Source organism: Xyrauchen texanus, chromosome 29, assembly GCF_025860055.1.
Source record: "Xyrauchen texanus isolate HMW12.3.18 chromosome 29, RBS_HiC_50CHRs, whole genome shotgun sequence".
Lineage (NCBI taxonomy): Eukaryota > Metazoa > Chordata > Actinopteri > Cypriniformes > Catostomidae > Xyrauchen > Xyrauchen texanus.
The window spans coordinates 28,681,662-28,701,193 of NC_068304.1; the positions used below are offsets into that span (position 1 = coordinate 28,681,662).

General features: G+C 36.6%; 1 protein-coding gene across 1 annotated transcript in view; it reads left to right on the forward strand.

Moving 5' to 3' along the window:
• The window catches only part of LOC127623039 (1-phosphatidylinositol 4,5-bisphosphate phosphodiesterase eta-1-like), a 72,777-nt gene that overhangs the window by 19,753 nt on the left and 33,492 nt on the right, over window positions 1-19,532 (forward strand). The window contains exons 3-10 of the mRNA XM_052097246.1: window positions 1,751-1,994; window positions 5,994-6,123; window positions 6,889-7,059; window positions 8,577-8,670; window positions 11,391-11,594; window positions 11,733-11,853; window positions 13,677-13,848; window positions 18,473-18,580. Coding sequence (XP_051953206.1) covers window positions 1,751-1,994; window positions 5,994-6,123; window positions 6,889-7,059; window positions 8,577-8,670; window positions 11,391-11,594; window positions 11,733-11,853; window positions 13,677-13,848; window positions 18,473-18,580 — 1,244 coding nt within the window. The remainder of the gene's footprint in view (window positions 1-1,750; window positions 1,995-5,993; window positions 6,124-6,888; window positions 7,060-8,576; window positions 8,671-11,390; window positions 11,595-11,732; window positions 11,854-13,676; window positions 13,849-18,472; window positions 18,581-19,532) is intronic.

Sequence of the window (19,532 nt, forward strand, 5' to 3'; positions counted from 1 at the left end):
TTAACAGTAGTTCATGCAGGTCAAAATACACAAGGAGATGCATTGTGAAAATTCAGTACCAGCAATCACAGACATTCGCATTCGAATGGGTTTACATTTCTCAGAGGACCTTGAGTTAGCCGAAACACAGTAGGTAATTTGCTCTGTAATATTTACAGAGGTTGTGAGAGAAAAAAACACAGATTTGTCAGATTCAGACAGGATTCAAATCACAAAGTACGTCTGTAAACACATATTTCTCTGACCTCCTCAGGGAAAACTAGTCCTGTCCTAATAGGGTTTTACTCTTACTCTTTCTCTTTTCCCATCCCTTTCTCTTGTCCTCCCCCTCTTCTGCTCTTTGTATTACTTGTTCTCTTCTGCTTTCCCATCAGAGTAACCCTGTGTAAATTTTGATATGTTGAATATCTGAGCATGGCTCTCCTCTCTTACATAATGACAGTGTATGAATCACAGGCCGGGGGCTTCCAGAAACGCACCACTCTATCACCATCTGTGTCTGTGATCTGGTCTGCTTTTTTGGGTTAAAGGGAATTCTGCATAAACGCTCCTTTTCTCCATGGCCGAGCGGGCTGGAAATAAATTCTGTTCACTCCTCTCCGTATTCACTTTCCAGATGGGTGTATTATAACACTGTACAGTTAAAAAAGCTTGAGTGCTATTGTCCCCCCATGTCAACCCCTCTCCTCCCTCCGCACCTCTGTCCCCCTTTCCTTTTTTTAGCCACTGTCATGTTTGTGAACTGCTCTCATAAGATAATCCTCTTTGTTTGTCCATTTACATAATAATAATAAAAAAAAATGTGTGCCCAACTTATTGTCAGGTTAAATGATCAGCACCGGGATCAGAGGCTTTGATGTGACTCGGGTTTCCAGAACACATGCATAGCTGTTTGATAAGATTATTATCAGAGCAGGAAATAATGTTGCACCAAAAAAAAAAAATTCTGTCATTATTTACTCCTATTTCGTTCCAAACACAATATGTTGTTATTTATGGAACACAAAATTAGAATTAAAAAATGTCTTGCCACATGACAACAGTCCTAAAAAAAGGACAAAAACAAAACACCATAAAAAAAAAGAAATGCATCATTAAGTAGTCTGTATGACTCATGTGCTGTATTCCAAGATTTCTAAAGCCATATGGTAGGTTTGTGTGTGGTAGAAATTTAAGTTTCTCAGGTCATGCTTGTATTAAACAAGACATTTATTTCCAGTTAGTTGATCTAGCTTGGTAGTTGTGAATTTTCTGTCAGAAATGACAGCAAAATACATTTTGGTGAACATGAAAATGACCACACGTTATAGACGTGATGTGTCCATACATGCAAATAGACTTGCCATATGAAGTAAAAAAAACTGCTGTGTACAGAAGATATATTTTTGAAGAATTGCTTGGAAAATCTGAGTAAAAACTGACCAAGAATATTCTGCTTTCAAGAGACTTCAATAAAAAAAACACTTTCAGTTTAGACTAGTTTTGTTCTGCTAAAACATCCCATTTTTAATGTGTTTGTGACATGGGGGTGTCCCCTTAATAAGTGTGATTAACAAATTTCCTCTTCAATTTCTGTTCCTTTCATGTCGAGTTGAACTATTCTGGCAAACAAATCCTTTATTGGATTGAAAATAACGTAGGTCAAATTACTGCTGCCATGCTGATTAATGTATCTCTGCATGCATCCATAGTGGCTCATTGTTTTAGGAGTTTAAAGATCATTTTCTCTCTCTCTTCTACCTCTCCCCAGTCACCATTGATTCTCTGTACAAGGTCACAGAAGGTCGTCAATCTGACATATTCCATCGCCATGCAGAGGGGACCTTTGATCCAAACTGTTGTTTCACTATATATCACGGCAACCACATGGAATCTCTGGACTTGGTTACATCTAATGCAGAGGAAGCGCGGACATGGGTGACGGGACTCAGCTATCTCATGGCTGGTATCAGTGATGAAGATTCACTAGCAAAGAGACAGCGCACACATGACCAATATCCTTTACTGCACAATTGAGTGTTTGATGGATGGATGGATATATTAAATAGTTCACCCAAAAACAAAATAAAAAAGTAGACGTTTTGAAAAATGTTCTTACTGCTCCTTTCCCAGAGGTGGGTAGAGAATATATATATAATTCTATTACATAATACACAGTTAACATGTATTAAATAATAATAATAATAATTTTATAATAATAATAATTATTATTATTATTGTAAATTCTTTAATCATTCACCCTCATGTTGTTCCAAACCTGTATTACTTTCTTTCTTCATTGCAACACAGTTGAGTATATGTCAGACCGAATGTTATCCTTATAGTAAACATTTAATTTTACTGCAGGTTTTTTCCCCCCCATATTTTAAAAGGGATTTGTGACTGAGACTGGCAGTCTCTAACATTCTGTCGAACATATTTGGTTACCACAAAATACAGAAAGTCACACAGGTTTGGAACAACATGAGGAAATTATGACAGAATATTCATTTATGGCTGAACTATCACTTTAAGGATGCTTGTCAGATTTTATTATTATTTTTATTTGTAATTATTAATTTATTTAATTATTACAGTGAAGAAACGTGATCAATATTCCACAGGCCCAATCAAATATAATGCTGAATAAAAAGAAGCAAGATCATGATTTATTAATGGCTACCTCTGCAATTTCACAGCTTTTTTAAGTCCTGCATGGATTCTTAGATCAGTGTAGTTACAGTGTTTCAGTGTAGAATGAATTTAGATCATTAGCTATGTACAGTAAGGATAGACTGCACCTTATCTCTGTATTTGGAAAGTGTTAGGCTTATTTAAGTTTGTTCTCTGTTGTCCATGAGAAAAAAACGTACCACATCTGTCAAACACAAAGTTGCTGTGCAGTGTGCACACGCAGAGATGTAAAATGAAGGCATCGCGTGACGAAACTGTTTGTTTTGAGTGCTTGCTGCTGCTGCAATGGTGGACTCGAGAGACAGAGCGCAACTGTAAAGTTCTTTTTTTTTATCTCTCAATAAATTGTGCAAAAAAAATGTAAAACCAGAAATATAACGACAGGAACTTTGCCCATTGTAATTAAGTAAAAGTACCTTTTTTCATTAGAAATTTACTTAAGAGGAAAAAGTACACTCTATTAAACATACTCTTTAAAGTACATTTTCTCCAAAAATGTACTCAAGTAAATGTAACAGAGTAAATGTAGTGTGTTACTACCCATTTTACATGCAATGAAAGCATACAATGACCAGTGGCTGTCAAGCATCAAAAATGACTAAAAAGCACTATAAAAGTCCATATGACTTGTGCACTATTTTGAAAGTCTTCTAAGCCATATGATAGCTTTGTTTGAGGAAAAGACTGAAATTTAAGTGGTTATTTACTGTAATATATTCAAAAAACAGATTTACAACTGATGCGAAAACCAATGCATTGTTGCGTCATTGTTGTCAAAGCTGGCTTGATGCGTCTTCATGCTTCAAGTTTGAATATGTGCAAGTGTGAATGATATTTGAGAGGTACAGCGAAAGGCAATATTTTCAATCAATAACAACAAGTTTGGCCTGTTCTCCTCTCAAGTATTGGATATATTGGTGCAGAAGACTTGGAATACAGTGCACAAGTCACATTTTTTAATTGTGCTTTTCTTGTAATTCTGAAAAAAATGTTAGCCTTAAATTAAGTGACTTTATTCAAGTCAAAAATATAATCTAACATCACTGAATCAACCTGAATACATTAGGTTACACTGACAAAACAAATTTAAATGGTTAGATCAGGTTGAAATAGCTCCAATTGCAGGTTGCTACCTTTTACAGTGTAATTATATGGAAAAGAGTTGTAAGAATATTTTTTTTAAATATCATGAGGATGAGTAAAAAATGATTGAGTCTTCATTTCGCATGGACTAATCCTTTAATAGATGGATGGAGGGGTGGATGAATACATTCAATGATGAATGGATGGAGGGAGTAAAGGAAGGAAGTACTTGTGATTGATTTTGACTGATTAATTTAGACTGATTTACAAAAGAGAGAAATACAAAGAGAGCACGAGGTAAATCTCATTGAGTCATTCTGTGAGCAGTTCAGTACTCCAGGGAGTGTTCCTCTGCAGGGAGTTCTTACAAAAGCACTGCCTGACATAAAAGAACTGGCCTTAGAGAAGAAGGAGATAAAACGACAGAACTGCTCATCCTCTCCTCCCTTATGTTTAGGTCTGTTATTCTCATTAAAGAGGCGTGAGTCATCAGCGGGCAGTGGTTATAATCTGCCATAACCATTATGCTTTCATTCTAGACAGCTGTGATTGTGACCCATTTCATGCATACTCACACAGAACTTGTTGATCCTTTGCTCTCTCTATTTGTACTTGAGCACAAGAGATCAGCCTGGAGTAATTAGCTCACTACAGCTCTTTAAAATGAGGATGTGCGAGGCAGGGCAGACTATAAAATAACAAACATGCACAAACATAGGTCAGGACAGCTAAATATTTAGATGAATTTCAACATGAGGTTTAAGTAACTGAGAACTGGCTCCTTTAAAAAAATAAAAAATAAAATAGCAGAATGATTTTCATGATTATCTGTTCCACTGACGGTTCATGAACATGCATTTTTCTGCCATTGCTGATGGAGCACTGTATTAAAATGCTAAAACTACAGTGTAGTCTCAGATTTCAACACAATTTTTGAGCCTTTCTTTCTAGTAAATCAATATATGGTGAATTCATGTGGCTCACTTCATTACTGTAAAATTCATTAACTTAATTTCAAGTCATGTTCGACAATGGCACACAGGCTTATAATGTACATTTATGCACACTCGCTATCAAAGACATACTTCATAGATCAAAGAGATTGGATTAACTCTAAATGACATGTAATACAAAATAGATATTCTTTGTCATACAGCTATAGTCAAATGTTAATGCCTCTCTGATTAGCTTCCTAATTGCTCCGAGGTAACCTGAATTGACTGCTGAATTTGGGCGACTTTCAAAGTATGTCCATTGTGTGAAGACCTTCTGCCAACAGTCATACTTCATAAATACATAAAAATCTCCTTTGGTGCAGTATGGACTAACTGTTTCCTTACAATTACTGGAACATCTCACCACTAGCCACCCCCCCCCCACACATACTCACTTCCTCATGTTAAGATAGGGGCCCAAATTACAGTAACACTTGGCAAACACCAAATGTGAATACAAATGGGCTTTATGTGACGAAATTAAACTTTCATATAAGACTCATTTTAAGTGAAACTGTAAGAATGGCAATCTGACTGGTGCAAGAAATTCAAATCAAAAACATCTTCTGAAGAGAACATCTGTCGTGACTGCATTTTCTAATGACTTTTACCTCATTAACATTCTAAGTTTATGTGGAACATTCCTCGCATTAAGCAAGCAAAACGAATGGGAAGAAAATCACGTGTTTTTTCTTTGATACTGCAAGTGACACAGGGATTTTTTTTTAATGAATATTAGTTTGGCACTAATCTTTGAGAACAAACAGCTAAATAATTCCATTGTCATAAGGACAAAAATATGTATTTTTTAATAAAAATAATGCAAAGTAATCTTAGAATATATATATATAACTGAGACATTCTTCATGCAAAAACAATGAAAACACACCAGCACTCACAAAAAGATTTGCATGTCTACACACAGTGTTTGGCAGCTATGGGAATCTCTCCTTTGTGCAATCAGATCTAATTGAGTGAGCTCTGGAAACAGAAAAGGATGAGGTCATCCACTTATGATGACACAAGAAGACAACAAAGTAATATTGATTATAGAATTGATGTTCCTTATTTGGTATTTATGATACCATTTATGATTAATGAAGAAACCACATTATTTTGCCATTCTTATGTTGCTATACAACTTTCAAGAAAATCTTTGATTAAGATAAACGTTACAATTTTGTTTTGCAGTTTCATTGTTATGCTTGGGGCTGGTGGCCTTTTTTCTTAACTTTCATGTACGTGGATGAAGCAGACCTTCGAGGAGGCTGATAAGAATGGTGATGGTTTTCTGAACATTGAGGAGATCTACCAGCTTTTACACAAGATGAACGTCAACTTGCCTCGCAGAAAAGTCAAACAGATGTTTCAGGTATGAAATATGGAAGTCTCAAATGGTTTCAGATGAGTTGATGAATCTAGTTGGGTTTATTTTCATTAGTTACGACTCCTTTTAGAATAAGTTAATTACAAATTCAGTCAGTAGTTCCATTGCTTTATAGAAAGTGTGATTTAATTGTGCTATAACTGTTCCCTGAAGGTATGGTACAAATTGTTATTTTAAGTCCCATGCTATTTTCTTTGAACTCTTTGTTCAATAGAGCTGTGGTAACACTATTATGTGTTATCACCTTGTAATTATTGTGTCGTAAAGTATTTACCCCCCATTTTGCATTCGTTAATGCAGAGTTTCTGGAAACAAAGATTGTTTTGAGATATTTCTGAGCAGTAGTAGTTTTCTTTGACAGAAAGAGTGATAAAGCAAGAACTAAGAAGAAAGGGAAAATACAACAGATGACAAAAGAAAGTGTGAACATCAAGATTTTTTTTCCCAATTCCCAATGCTCTGTAAGTCCTCATGGTGGCGTAGTGACTTGCCTCAATCCGTGTGGCGGAGGACGAATCTCAGTTACTTTCATGTCTGAGACCGTCAATCCGCGCATCTTATCATGTGCACCATGCAAATTGTGTTTAGCACTACATTGCTTTATGCATTTCTTCCATATCCATTCTATTTGCATAATGAAAAACAAAAACAAACAAACAACAAAGGCAGCACGATTTTCAGTCAATTCTCCCTGTTGTGACCTAAATGCACCTCTGATTTCTCTACTTTCTCTCTTGTATGATGGAACAGGAAGCAGATACCGATGACCAGCAGGGCACATTGACATTTGAGGAGTTCACCGTCTTCTATAAGATGATGTCACTAAGACGAGATCTCTTCCTGTTGCTCATGTGCTTTAGTGAGAAGAAGGATCACCTGACTGCAGAGGAACTTGGCAACTTTCTGCGTATTGAGCAAAAGGTAAGATGGCAATGTAATATCTTGTCCTGATCAAAACCGAAGTGTTCCTTCTGAAAAGACCAATGTAGATGGTCACCAATTTTCCCCATCCTCATTTTCTCCATCTAACCATATTTATTTGTAGTATTTATATTGATCCAAACATTCTCATTCAGAAGTGATACTAGAATCCAATCCAAGTTAAGGGCTGGTAGTACACTTATGTTTCAATGGCCATGCTTGTGCTGGATGTTTTCATGCTTTTTTGAACATACACAATTATTACAGAAGCTCTCTCCCTGTGCTTCTGTGTAGTGTGTTTTAAATGTAAGTCCCATCAGAGGCGTCCTGTCTGATGTTGTATCATGTAGTACATGTATGGTGTACTGCCTCTGATGCCTTTCATATTCACATCTTTAGCTTCTGAGATCATGTATATTGCCCTATCCTATCAGTTTTCCCCCCTTCATTACATTTTTGATTTGGTCCAGTTCTTCACTATATTTCCATTTTGGTTCTTCTGGGCTCAAAAATAAGTATAGCCCAATTGTCCTGGTCCTGGGCCTGGGCCTGTGCATGAAAGATTTGGGAAAATGTATGGAACTGTCACCTGCCCTGTCAGGCCAGTGCTTCATTATCATTACATCTTGCGTTCATTGATATTGTTTATGTCTTCATTGATCATGTTATAAACAAAAAATTGTGTCTTCTGTGATATATAAAACATTGTCTAATAAAGATGAGATTTTGTCGAATAATTTGTGATATTGTTGGAAGTATCTGTTAGAATTGGTTGAAAATGATAAACGAATCAGTAATATTTTGCGCTGTATGCCATCGCTTTCCAGCGTGTATTTATATACTGTATATATACTGTATATATGCTATAATAAATAAAGATTATAAATGAATTATGTTATAATTCATATAGTGTGTGTTTGTGTGAACTTTAACATTAAAATAGATAATTTTTGTGGTGTGACCAGTGAAAATATTCAAATCTGAACTACTAGACCAACCAGAAAATAATCCTTTATGTTGAATCCTGTTCTTTATTCATTATAATTTATTTATCATTTTCATTTACAAACATCAAAAACATATCAATTTGTCATGCATTTTTTTCCTTTTTTATAAGTCCTTTTTGCCTATTTCATCTCAAAATCTGCCTGAGATCTTGGGCATTCTTTAAGAATCCAAGATTGGAAGGCTCTGGCTCTCTATCAGCCATTTTAATGACTTTCCAGCTGAGGTTATGAACATCCCCAGTGTAATGCTAAAAAAGCCTTGCTGTGCCCGTCCTCCCTCTCGCTCTGCCCACACATGGGCCATGAAGCCCTGGGGGAAATAGTTCAAAGAGGGAAGGGGTACAGACAAAACAGAAGGATGAAGTTATTTAGTGGCAGAATGGCATTTTTTTTGTGATCTTAGTTTAAGAGGAGGATACCCTCTGAGACCAAATGATTGACATGGATCCTATCTGGAAGAGTGACATAATACTGACCCGCTGTATTAATTGCTTCTCTGCCTCTTTGCAGATGTCCAATGTGACCCTAGATTACTGTCTGGACATAATCAACAAGTTTGAAGTCTCTGAGGAGAACAAGCAGAAAGGTGTTCTTGGAATTGATGGTGAGAACTGTCATGCTCCTTTATTTAGCTCTACTCTGCCTTTCTTTAACTTAATGCTTTCCTACTTTTTTCTCAGAATACCTGACAGAATGTCTGAAAAATAAGGCCTAAACTGTCCTTGCTCATGAGTTTATTAAAATCAATTTAACTATGTTATAACCATGATGGGTTAAATTTACCCATTTTCATTTAAGGCCAAAGCTAATCTTAGAAAAGCACTAAGTCAACATCAGTAGAGGTTATGAAAGGCATTGTTGATCCTGAACTTATTAAACAGCACCAAGTGAACAGAGGTTAGCTAGAAGACTAAAGGAATTGTGTTAAAAGCAAGATGACTCTTTTTTTAATAACGATTCACAATAAGGTTGATTACATTATTTAATGCAACAATTATACAGTTATAGTGAATAGATATGAACTAAAATAAACTATACATTTCCACATGTACTAATACATTTTGGACATTTAAAGATATTATTACATTAGTTTATGTATTATGAACTAAGATGAACTACTGTAGCATTACTGTAAAAAGTAGTTGCAAAACTGAACCCTTAAAATTTTGTTGGTGTAACCTAATGCTAAAATTAAATCATATTTATGACTTAAATCAAACCAGTTAATTAAGACACCATCACATGAAACACTTTTTTAGGTAAACATTTTCACAGTGAATGAACAACAGCATATTTATAAATTTAAGGAATATTCCACTTGTCCCTCCTTTAAAAAAAAAAGAAAAAGAAAGAAAATTTGGGATTATTGTGTGAGTGACTTTCAATGGAAGTGAATGGGGCCAATCAATAAACATTAAAATATCACTGCTTCTGTAACCCGCATAAGAAGAGACAGTCACAATGTAAGTCAAAACTGCGTTTTATTGCAGGCAGGCAAAAGTACAGCAAGGAAAATCCAGATGAAGAATGGTCAGGGTGAGCGATAGGTCAAAAGCCGGGGAATAAAGATATAAACAAGGGGGGCAAATCCAAAGAGAGAGGTCGAGGGCGGCGTGGGGTCAAAGCCGGGGTAATCAGAATCAAAACAACGAGTAACACTAAACAGGGGAGCTAGGGGAACACTAGAGTTGGCAAGCTAAGGGGCAAAGACACGGGAAACTAAACACAATAACCAACAAGCGGGAGACGAATGTGCTGTGATATTTATAGAGACGAGTGCAGGTGTAAACAATGACAGGTGATAGGGACGAGTGCAGGTGTATACAATGAACAGGAGTGCAGATGACGCGAGTGCAGGTGTACATAATGTTCTGGCGATAGAAGTGGGCATGTGAGCCCGAGGGGGGGAGATAGTGTACGAGCATGTGAGCTCGTAGGAGTAAAACGAGCGTGCAAGCTCGAGCGAGCAAAACGAGCGTAGAAGCTCGAGGGGGCGGAGCGAGGGAGTGGGAAGCGAGCGAGTACGCTCGCGTAGTGCGTGTGTGTGCTCGGTGAAGCCGAGCGTGCGCGTGAGCTGGACGAAGGGGAGCGCGTGTGCGTGCTCGAGGAAGCGGGGATGGGGCAGAGGAGCGGGGTTCGTGACAGCTTCAAACATATGGTCACAAAGAATAAACAATATGTGTGCTAACATGATTTTAGTGTCATAAAATCTCTTACTAACCTTTTTTGTTTAAAGTTATTTCCAATTTTACAGCTTGGTTGCCATGACGATATAATGCCATAAACCCTAAAACCCTAAAGCTAAAAAAATACACTGGATTTAACAGAAGAATTAATGTAATTACATTTATAAAATTGATAAAATATTTTTGTGGTAATCAACATTATGCCACAAATGCTGTCGATTCAGCTTAACTTGTATTGAACCTAGAATATTCCTTTAACACGTAAAATGTAAAATGGCTCTTTGTTAGTTCATGTACATGATCTCTTACTTACTGCAATATCACTAAAGACCTACCCTGCAAAATATGTGGAGTGTGTGAGTCCATCCGATTAAACTCTCTTTTGGTGCTTTCCTTTATTTGCTGGAACATCCAATATATTATACAGTGTTTTAATTATACATTTTATAAAGTGGCAGGTAGTTTAAGCGAAGAACATGCCGTTCTGCTGGATTTTAAAGTTGATCTGTGTTGTGTTTATGCGAATTGTGAAACTGTATCTATTCTTTTTGGAAGCTTTATTGATTTGGCCCATGAGCACTGTGTACTGACAGTGAGGCACTGGCCAATCTGTCTTCCCCTAAGGTAAATAAGACACAGGAGCTCAGTTCAGCTCGACTTCCTACAAAAGCAAAGCTGATGGAAAAATCTATCTATCTATCTATCTATCTATCTATCTATCTATCTATCTATCTATCTATCTATCTATCTGTCTGTCTGTCTGTCTGTCTGTCTGTCTGTCTGTCTGTCTGTCTGTCTGTCTGTCTGTCTGTCTGTCTGTCTGTCTGTCTGTCTGTCTGTCTGTCTGGCTAGCTAGCTCGGCTGGTCGGTCCACAAGTTTGTATGAATATATTATTTTATGGCTTTACGCGATGTTGCCTGTTTGATCCAAGGAATATTTTCTCTTCATTCAAAATGTTTTGTGCATCGTTCATTATGTTGACTAATTTTCGAGCTTTGAAAAGACATTGTGCTTGTATTTTTGTTAGATTTAGCTTTGTTTTAAATTTGTAGCAACATATAATATGGTAGATACGGTAATGTAATAAAGTCAAATATTATGAACCATTGCCAATGTGTTCTGTCTCTTCCACCATAGGCTTCACCAACTACATGCGCAGCCCTGTCTGTGATGTATTCAACCCTCAACACAATGAGGTTAATCAGGACATGGATCAGCCTCTGTGTAACTATTTCATAGCATCTTCCCACAACACCTATCTGACCGGTGATCAGCTGCTGTCCCACTCCAAGACGGACATGTATGCCTGGGTGCTGCAGGCCGGCTGCCGCTGTGTGGAGGGTAAGACAACACTTATGGTTTTATATCTGTCCCTTGATCCAAACCTTTCTGGTTGTAAATAAATACAATTATGTACATTTCTTGTTATATTTTGAGCCCTGTGTGCAACCCCAGCTCTGTTTTCTGTTTGTTTTTCAGTGGACTGTTGGGATGGTCCAGACGGTGAGCCCATGGTCCAGCACGGCTACACTCTCACCTCTAAGATCACCTTTAAATCTGTCATTGAGACCATCAACAAATATGCCTTTGTAAACAATGAGTATGTACTTAGAGTATGTTCATTTTCTCTTACATATTCTACATAAGGGCAGTTCCCATTCATGGTGGCCAGCATGTTGAGGTCATCTGACTATTTCTACTCCCTTTATCACAGTAAACCCCCCATTACTGTATTGGACACTTTCTTAGCAGAATAAATTAATTATGGGATGAATTAATACAAATGTGCAGTATGCAACAGAGCATGCTGCATTGAATGCTGTTTCCAACTATGTAAGTCACTCTTCCTTCCCTTTCCCATGCATACCGTTACAGATAATATTTTTAAATATAGTAGCCATACGATATTTAATATATAGTACACTAGTGTTCTATTCCGAACATAGAAGAAAAAATGACTTGGTGTACCCATAAAGATTAATATTCCATGTTTCAGTAATCAGCTTCACAGGGTCGTTCATTATTGGTGGCAGACCACTGGATGTTTTTAATGTGTAATAGAGCTGTGTTATCTCAAAAACAAGTCAAAATGACTTATAAACCCTTTTGCTTTGCCTTCATCATTTTACGATTACCAGATTAGGTACCCAGGAAGGTGCAGGTGACATAAACATTCTATTAAATTTGTGTGGAAAATTGTTTTATATTTAACAGGGAGGATAAGTACATCAATAATTGAATTGAACTTTCTGTACCAAGACCTGGAGTTGTGTAGACTCTGTGATAGCTGCTAGAATGCAACCTGTGTGTTTTTTAATGATATTTTATCATTAGACAGCCATCTGTTTCAGCTAATGGCGCACAATAATGGAGAAAATGAGCTTGTTAGCACATGCACATCACATGCAAATTTCTCTCATCTTTTCCCATGACACCTGCTGAGGCAACATTACTATCACTGTAGACCTATAGGGCATCTTTATCTCTTTTTCTGGTTCCCACTCTCATGCATTTCGTTTCATAATATGTGTATGTGTGTGCTTTTGTGTGTGAGAGGAATGCCACTCATAGTGTAGGGCTTTTTAAGCCCAGAGGTTTTCCTTTACTCTCAAACAGACCTGACATTCAGGTATTGCTTCTGTCTGAAAATATATAATTCTGTCCTTTTCCAAAGAGCAAAACACCATTTTTTTTCTTCTTTTAAATCTTTTTCTTGTACACCTTACATACAATATACAGCCATCAGCAGCTTCAACAAAATAACACATTTTATGTTTTTCTTAGTTTGTAAGGTTGCAGTGAAAGGAAACGTTCTCCCAAAAGTGAAAATAAATTAGCAACCCTCATTTAATTACAAACCAGTATTATTTTCTATCTTCCGTGTAACACAAAAGAAGAAAGTTGCTCTTTTCCAAGCTGGAGCTTTAGGGACTGGAGGCGAAAGCAACATGAAAGTATTTATGCTCCATATGACTGATACACCATAGTCCAAGTCTTCAGAAGTCATACCGTTTTATAAGAAGAAAAGACAGATTGATGTCATCTTTCACTGAAAATCATGACATATGCCCTAGCTCACGTTGATGCACTCTTCACATTTTTCAAAATAAGCAGAAATAGAGAGAACAAAGTCATGTATGATTTGTGTGTCTGTGGTCATGTATTTGGAAAAACAGATGTTGAGAGAGACAGAAAGCATCGAGGGAAAGAAAGTAAAAAGAGAGTGATGGCAAGAGTGACAGTCAAAAAAGAGAAAGACAGCTAGGAAAAAGGGAACAATGAGATAAAAAAAGAGATCTAGGTTCATGTCTGGGGAAGACTCTGGAGGCAGAGAGCAGCTGCTGACTGTTCTTGCTCTACCCTTGTTTGTGATGACTGTCTCACTCACCCATTCTCTCTCTCTCTTCTCTCCTGCGGTGTCAGGTTCCCAGTGATCCTGTCCATAGAGAATCACTGCAGCATTCAGCAGCAGAAGAAGATAGCACAGCATCTGAAAGAGATCTTCGGGGACAAGCTGGATGTGGTGGAGGCCCTGAACAAAGACCCCAAGCAGCTTCCCAGCCCGAACAGCCTTAAGGGCAAGATACTCATAAAGGTACAACGTGAACCAAATGCACCCTCCTCTCCATTTCAACCAAGTTCAACTTTGCTTCTGAACCTGCTGTTTACCACACTTCAAATCCCCATTTCAAAAACAGTTTTTTTTTGGACTGACCAAGGATGAAATTCACTTTCTGGTGGAAAAAATGGAAACACAATGGGACAGTCAGTATGAGTGTTACATTAGTTAGTGAGCAATGGGCTTGAGGTATAAGATTTGAGCTGGCAATAGAGAAATAATGGAGTGGGGGCTGTCTCTCATAGACTAGCAATTTGTGAAAGACACACACACACACACACACACACACACACACACACATTAATTCCATTAACGCTTGCATTGATCTCTGCAGTTCATTGAACACCTTTGACTAAACTTCTTCCACAGAAGATTGAATGTGATAATTTTGGTAACACAACAGTAAATCATGACTAATAATTACACTTGTAAGTGACCAGTTATGGACTTGTTTGGCATTAGAAATTATTTACTAAGCCTTTATTGGATGATGGCTTATTCTTGCTTTATAGCCCCTTTATATTTACTTTTGTCATAATAATCAATTTCTTAGCTAAAAACAAAACATATCAATATCGAGTAAGATGACAAACAAACAAAACAAACAAACATTCTTTATAGGTTCTCAGTACTATGTGTGAATTTTCAGCTTATAAGTATGAAATGCATGTAGAATGCATATTGTATTTCAACAACGCAGTGAAGGCTATGGTTCGGTTTAGGGATAGGGGTTGGTGTAGGGTGCTTGTGGGACTCTAAATAAACACAATAAACATGCTGCAGTGATGCCCCTATACTGTATGGTAGTTTTTAATTAGGGCTGCAAATAGCATTTAACACTATTTGCCCTTAGTACACAGAGGATGCTTTTTGTTGCTATTTACACTAAGCATCAAAAGTATCTGCCTTCTATATTTATTTTATACATATCATTTGCACATTCAAATAGTGTAATGAGAACCTATAAAGGATGTATTTAGCACCTTATTAGCTATTGGATCTTTTGTTTTTACCTAATAAGTTAATTGTTAGGGGAAAAAAACAAGAGGCTATTAGGCAAGTGTAAGAAATCAACAAACATAGGCCTTATAAATACCTTATAACAAGTCCATAACTAGTCCCTTACAAGTCGAATTATTAGTCATTAATCACTGTTTAATTTCCCATCCCTAACCTAAAGTGTTACTATCATTTGTTTTCTTTATGTGCTCCAGCTAATGTAGCATTTCATCTAAACATCAGAATAAAGGAGTGTGTGAAAAAAGAAATGGAAGCATAAGTGGATTTCTAGCAGGAAGTCTCTGGATCCTTACGCATTCATTCAATTCGGACATCTCAGCCAATTACAATATAGCCTCTCCTTCATAAGCCCTGCACCGCTTTCATAGTTCGTATGCCTCCATTGCTTTCACCCCCCTCCACCACATTAGCACCAGTTTAGCTCCTGTCCTGCACAGGGGTAAGCTCCTCTCCCCTGCCGTAAGCACCTTCCAGCATGATCTGACGGTTCGAGCAATTATCTGAGCGCTGAACCCTAGGACTGGGCTTACGCCAAATGATCTAAATATCTCTACATTTGTACTAATTCTAATCACCCTGAGTCTTTTCTGATAGAAGCGATTAAGAGCAAATAAGAAAGAGATACAGGGAGAAGAAAAGGGATTGCAAGAGGACAAGATTAGTTTACTGAAAAAAAGAAAATTCTGTTATTTACTCACCCTTATGTTGTTCTAAACTCATATGACTTTCTTTCTTCCGTGGAACACGAATCTCCCAGCTGCTCTTTTCCACAGAAGGAAATTATATTGTGACCAGGAAATTTCAAAGAACGCCAAAAGGACAAAAATGAATCATAAACATAGTTCATACAACTTGTGTGCTACTGTTTTTTGCAAAACTTATGATAGATTTGTTTGAGAGACAGACAGAAATTTAAGTAATTTTCACTAAATATCTTTTCCTGTCACTTATGCATGTGCATTTTCACATTTGGCACGTTAAGACACTTCACACTATGTTTAAATCAACGACACCATCCAATTTGAATGTGTGCATGAATAGCAACTTCAATTTTGGTCTGTTTCTCAAAGCTATTGTCCATTAGTCTTTTATGGTGTTCATTTGTCCTTAATGTTTCTATGTAGAACATTTAACAACCATTGAACCTTCTCACTGCACATAATGTTCTATGTAGTGGAAAAACGTTCTTTAGACTATAAATAGTTTGTTCTTTTAAGATCCGTTCGCTGAAAGGTTCTATGGAGAACGAAAAATGATTCTTCTATGACATCGCTGTAATAACCCCATTTGGAACGTTTATTTTTATAATCAATATGAACATATACAATATTAACTCATTCTACAGAAAAGAGCAGCTTGTAGATTCTTCAGAATATCTAATTTTGTGTCCTAAGGGAAAAAAAGAAAGTCACATGGTTTTCAAACAACATGACGGTTATTAAATGATGACTACATTTTCATGTCTGGATGAACTATTCCTTTAAGTGTGTGACTGTGACAAGACAGTCAGTGACAGGTGGTCCGTGAAGAGAGACATGGGTGTTCTTCAGGGTGTGTACACAGATGTCACTGTGCCAGCAAGGAGCTTGGCACTAGCAAAGCAGGTCAAGACAGATGGCACTGCCTGCCAGATACTCGACAGGACCATCCAAGTTGAGCAAAAAATGATGCCACACTCTCAAACCCCTAGTGATTGGAGCATTCTTCAGTAAATCCCCTGCGATGGAAGACCTGGCTCCTTTCATTACACATTCAGAGAGCTGTCCATCTACACACACACTCAAAACATGTCACAATGTCAGCTCCCCTCACTCGTTCTGTGCACACTCTTTAGGTCAAAAGCGCAGTATTGATTTTCCTTTCATTTTGTTCCTCCACTCTTATTTCTAAAGGTTGTGTGTGTGTGTGTGTGTGTGTGTGTGTGTGTGTGAGAATGAGAGAGACAGACAAGAAGAAGGTGAGAGGCTGTGCTTGGAGTTTTAGGTTTAATGACCCTTAAACAGGTCTCAATGCTCTCAAGTGACGAAGCGCTCAAGGAGACACTGTTTATCCTTGGGCAAAGATATGCAGCGAGCTTTGGGTGATTCGCTTCTTGCCAATTGATGGTCTCTTGTCGCAGTAAATTTTCTGAAGTGCTGAACAACAGGTGAAAATGAGCCTTGTCTCTCACTGGGAGTTGAATGACAGGGTTATTGAAACAAGCACAGGCAAAACATGAATGACACTGCTGGCACTTTCCACAAAAATTTGTGTGTAAATCTTTTAGAAAAAGTTTTTGTTTTCTTTTTAGCAAAATGTCAGACAAATGAGATGCTAAACCTACAGAAAATGTCGATGTCATATGAAGTTTGCAAATTTTGCTTAAATTTAAATATAGTTAAACAATTTGGGATAATTTGGGAGATTTTGTAATAATTTATTTTTTTTGTGCAAAACATTTAATAAAAATACATTTTAAATCAACATACAAAATATATATATATTTTTTTATTAATTCAAGTAAAAAATTCTGATTGCTGATTTAGTCTGAATCATTCAGTCGGGGTTAATGAGTTTTGGACCAAATGACAGTATTGATAATGTTAAACATAAATTTCCCATAGATTAAAGAAAATTATATTTGCTTTAAATGTGTTAATTATTAAAAAACAATATTTCACTACAATGAATTAAGTATAATTTACGATTTATATTAGTATTATGAAGTGGTATAGTTTTATTTGTTGGATATAGTAGAGAAAGTTAAGACCTCTGATGCGTGATCACCATCAGATCAATCTACTTTCCATGCGATCTTAAAGGGATAGTTCACCCAAAAATGACAATTCTCTCATTTACTCACCCTCATATGTGTCTTTTTTTTTCTGAAGAACACAAACAAATATTTGTTTTTTTTAAATATCTCAGCTCTGTAGGTCCATTCAATGAGAGTGACTGGTGACCAGAACTTTGAAGGCCAAAAAAGCATAAAAGTAATCTTTATCACTCCAGTGGTTAAATCCATTATTCAGAAGCGAGCCGACAGATTTATATTTAAGTAATTATTATTTTATTTTTTTAATCTCCACTTTGACTTCTTTTTATGTTTTTGGCAATTCACATTCTTTGTCCTTTTTGGATGAACTATTCCTTTAAGTTAAATACTGTGACAATTCTATCTTATAAATATATATATAACAATTATCACTACAAAAAACCATGGGGTTGGGCTTGTGATGCATTAAGAAAGGTAATGAGAAATCAAAGTGTACCAGTGGAAAGTACATGCAACGTTTGTATAGACTTTCAACACTTGATCTGTTTCTGGCCAGCAGCCATTATTATGGATTTAATTCTTGTATCAATTTCTGAGTTGCTGTGTCACCACACAGAGGATGTAAGGTGATGTCAATAGTTTCAACCGCGGTGTAACACTATCTGACACTCAATAATGGGGTTGTTTTCCATATTTCAGCGAATAGTAATGATGTTTGTTTATTATTTGATTTGCATCAAAATTAGCTGACACACACCGTAAAGAAGGAAACATTAATTCTAAATGTGAAAGTATTCATCCCTCCATCACTTCCTCTGTCTGTAGGGAAAGCGGCTTCCTTCGTACCTTTCTGCAGATGCTGAAGAGGGTGAGGTGTCTGATGATGACAGTGCTGATGAGATTGAAGATGACTTCAAGCTGAAAAATAGCATGGTAATAGTGTAACACACACACACACACACACACACACACACACACACACACACCAATCAGCAGTGGGAAAAATTCAGAATTTAAGAATTGGCTCCCATTCAGTTAATTAGTTGGAACCTGAATTGAATTGGAGATGTCCCACAGGATGTTGAGTGGAATTGGAATGATAGGAAGAGCAATTCATTGCAATTAAAATAAATTGAGCACATTCACACAACAGAAGAACTGAATTAATTAAATACAAGTTTTATGACAAAGCATAAAATAATTACAAAATTAGACAATTTTGTAAGAACTAGACTAATTATGACTATTTATTCCTTGACATGTAGAATACATTTTTGATCAGGCATATTTCTCGAAACTAAGTTGAGTGCTGTCAACAGCATACAGCACCACAAAATGTCCAGCACGTTTTCAGATATCTTTATAACCAATCATTATTGACATGAATATTTGAATCTACTGATTATGTAATATAATATAGTAAGTAAAAGCATCTTAAAATGTATTTCTATGAACCTAAATTAAGTTCTTTATGAATGTTTTACATAGATAAAAGGCTTTACATTTAAGAAGCCATATATACTTTGCATTCATGCATGCGAAAACCACACTTTATATACAAATATCTAAAAATACTAATGAAGATCATGTTGCGTTCACATTCGCAATCCTTGCAAACCTGTTTGTAAATGTCATCTGATAAGAACCAAACCACAATTTCAAAACCACCTACTGTAATTTATTTAACTTTTCTCAAGCTACAAAATGTTGTGCTTTCTCCATATGCTGCCATTCTTTTCAAGCATTATGACTTCCTCTGCATCTCTACTTTTCTCTCACTTACTCTCCCCTTCTTTTTGGACAATCTTTCACTTTTGCCTCCCCACACTGTTCTGGCTCACAGTGAGCTGTTGGTGTTATACTCTAAAAGATGATCAGTTACAGC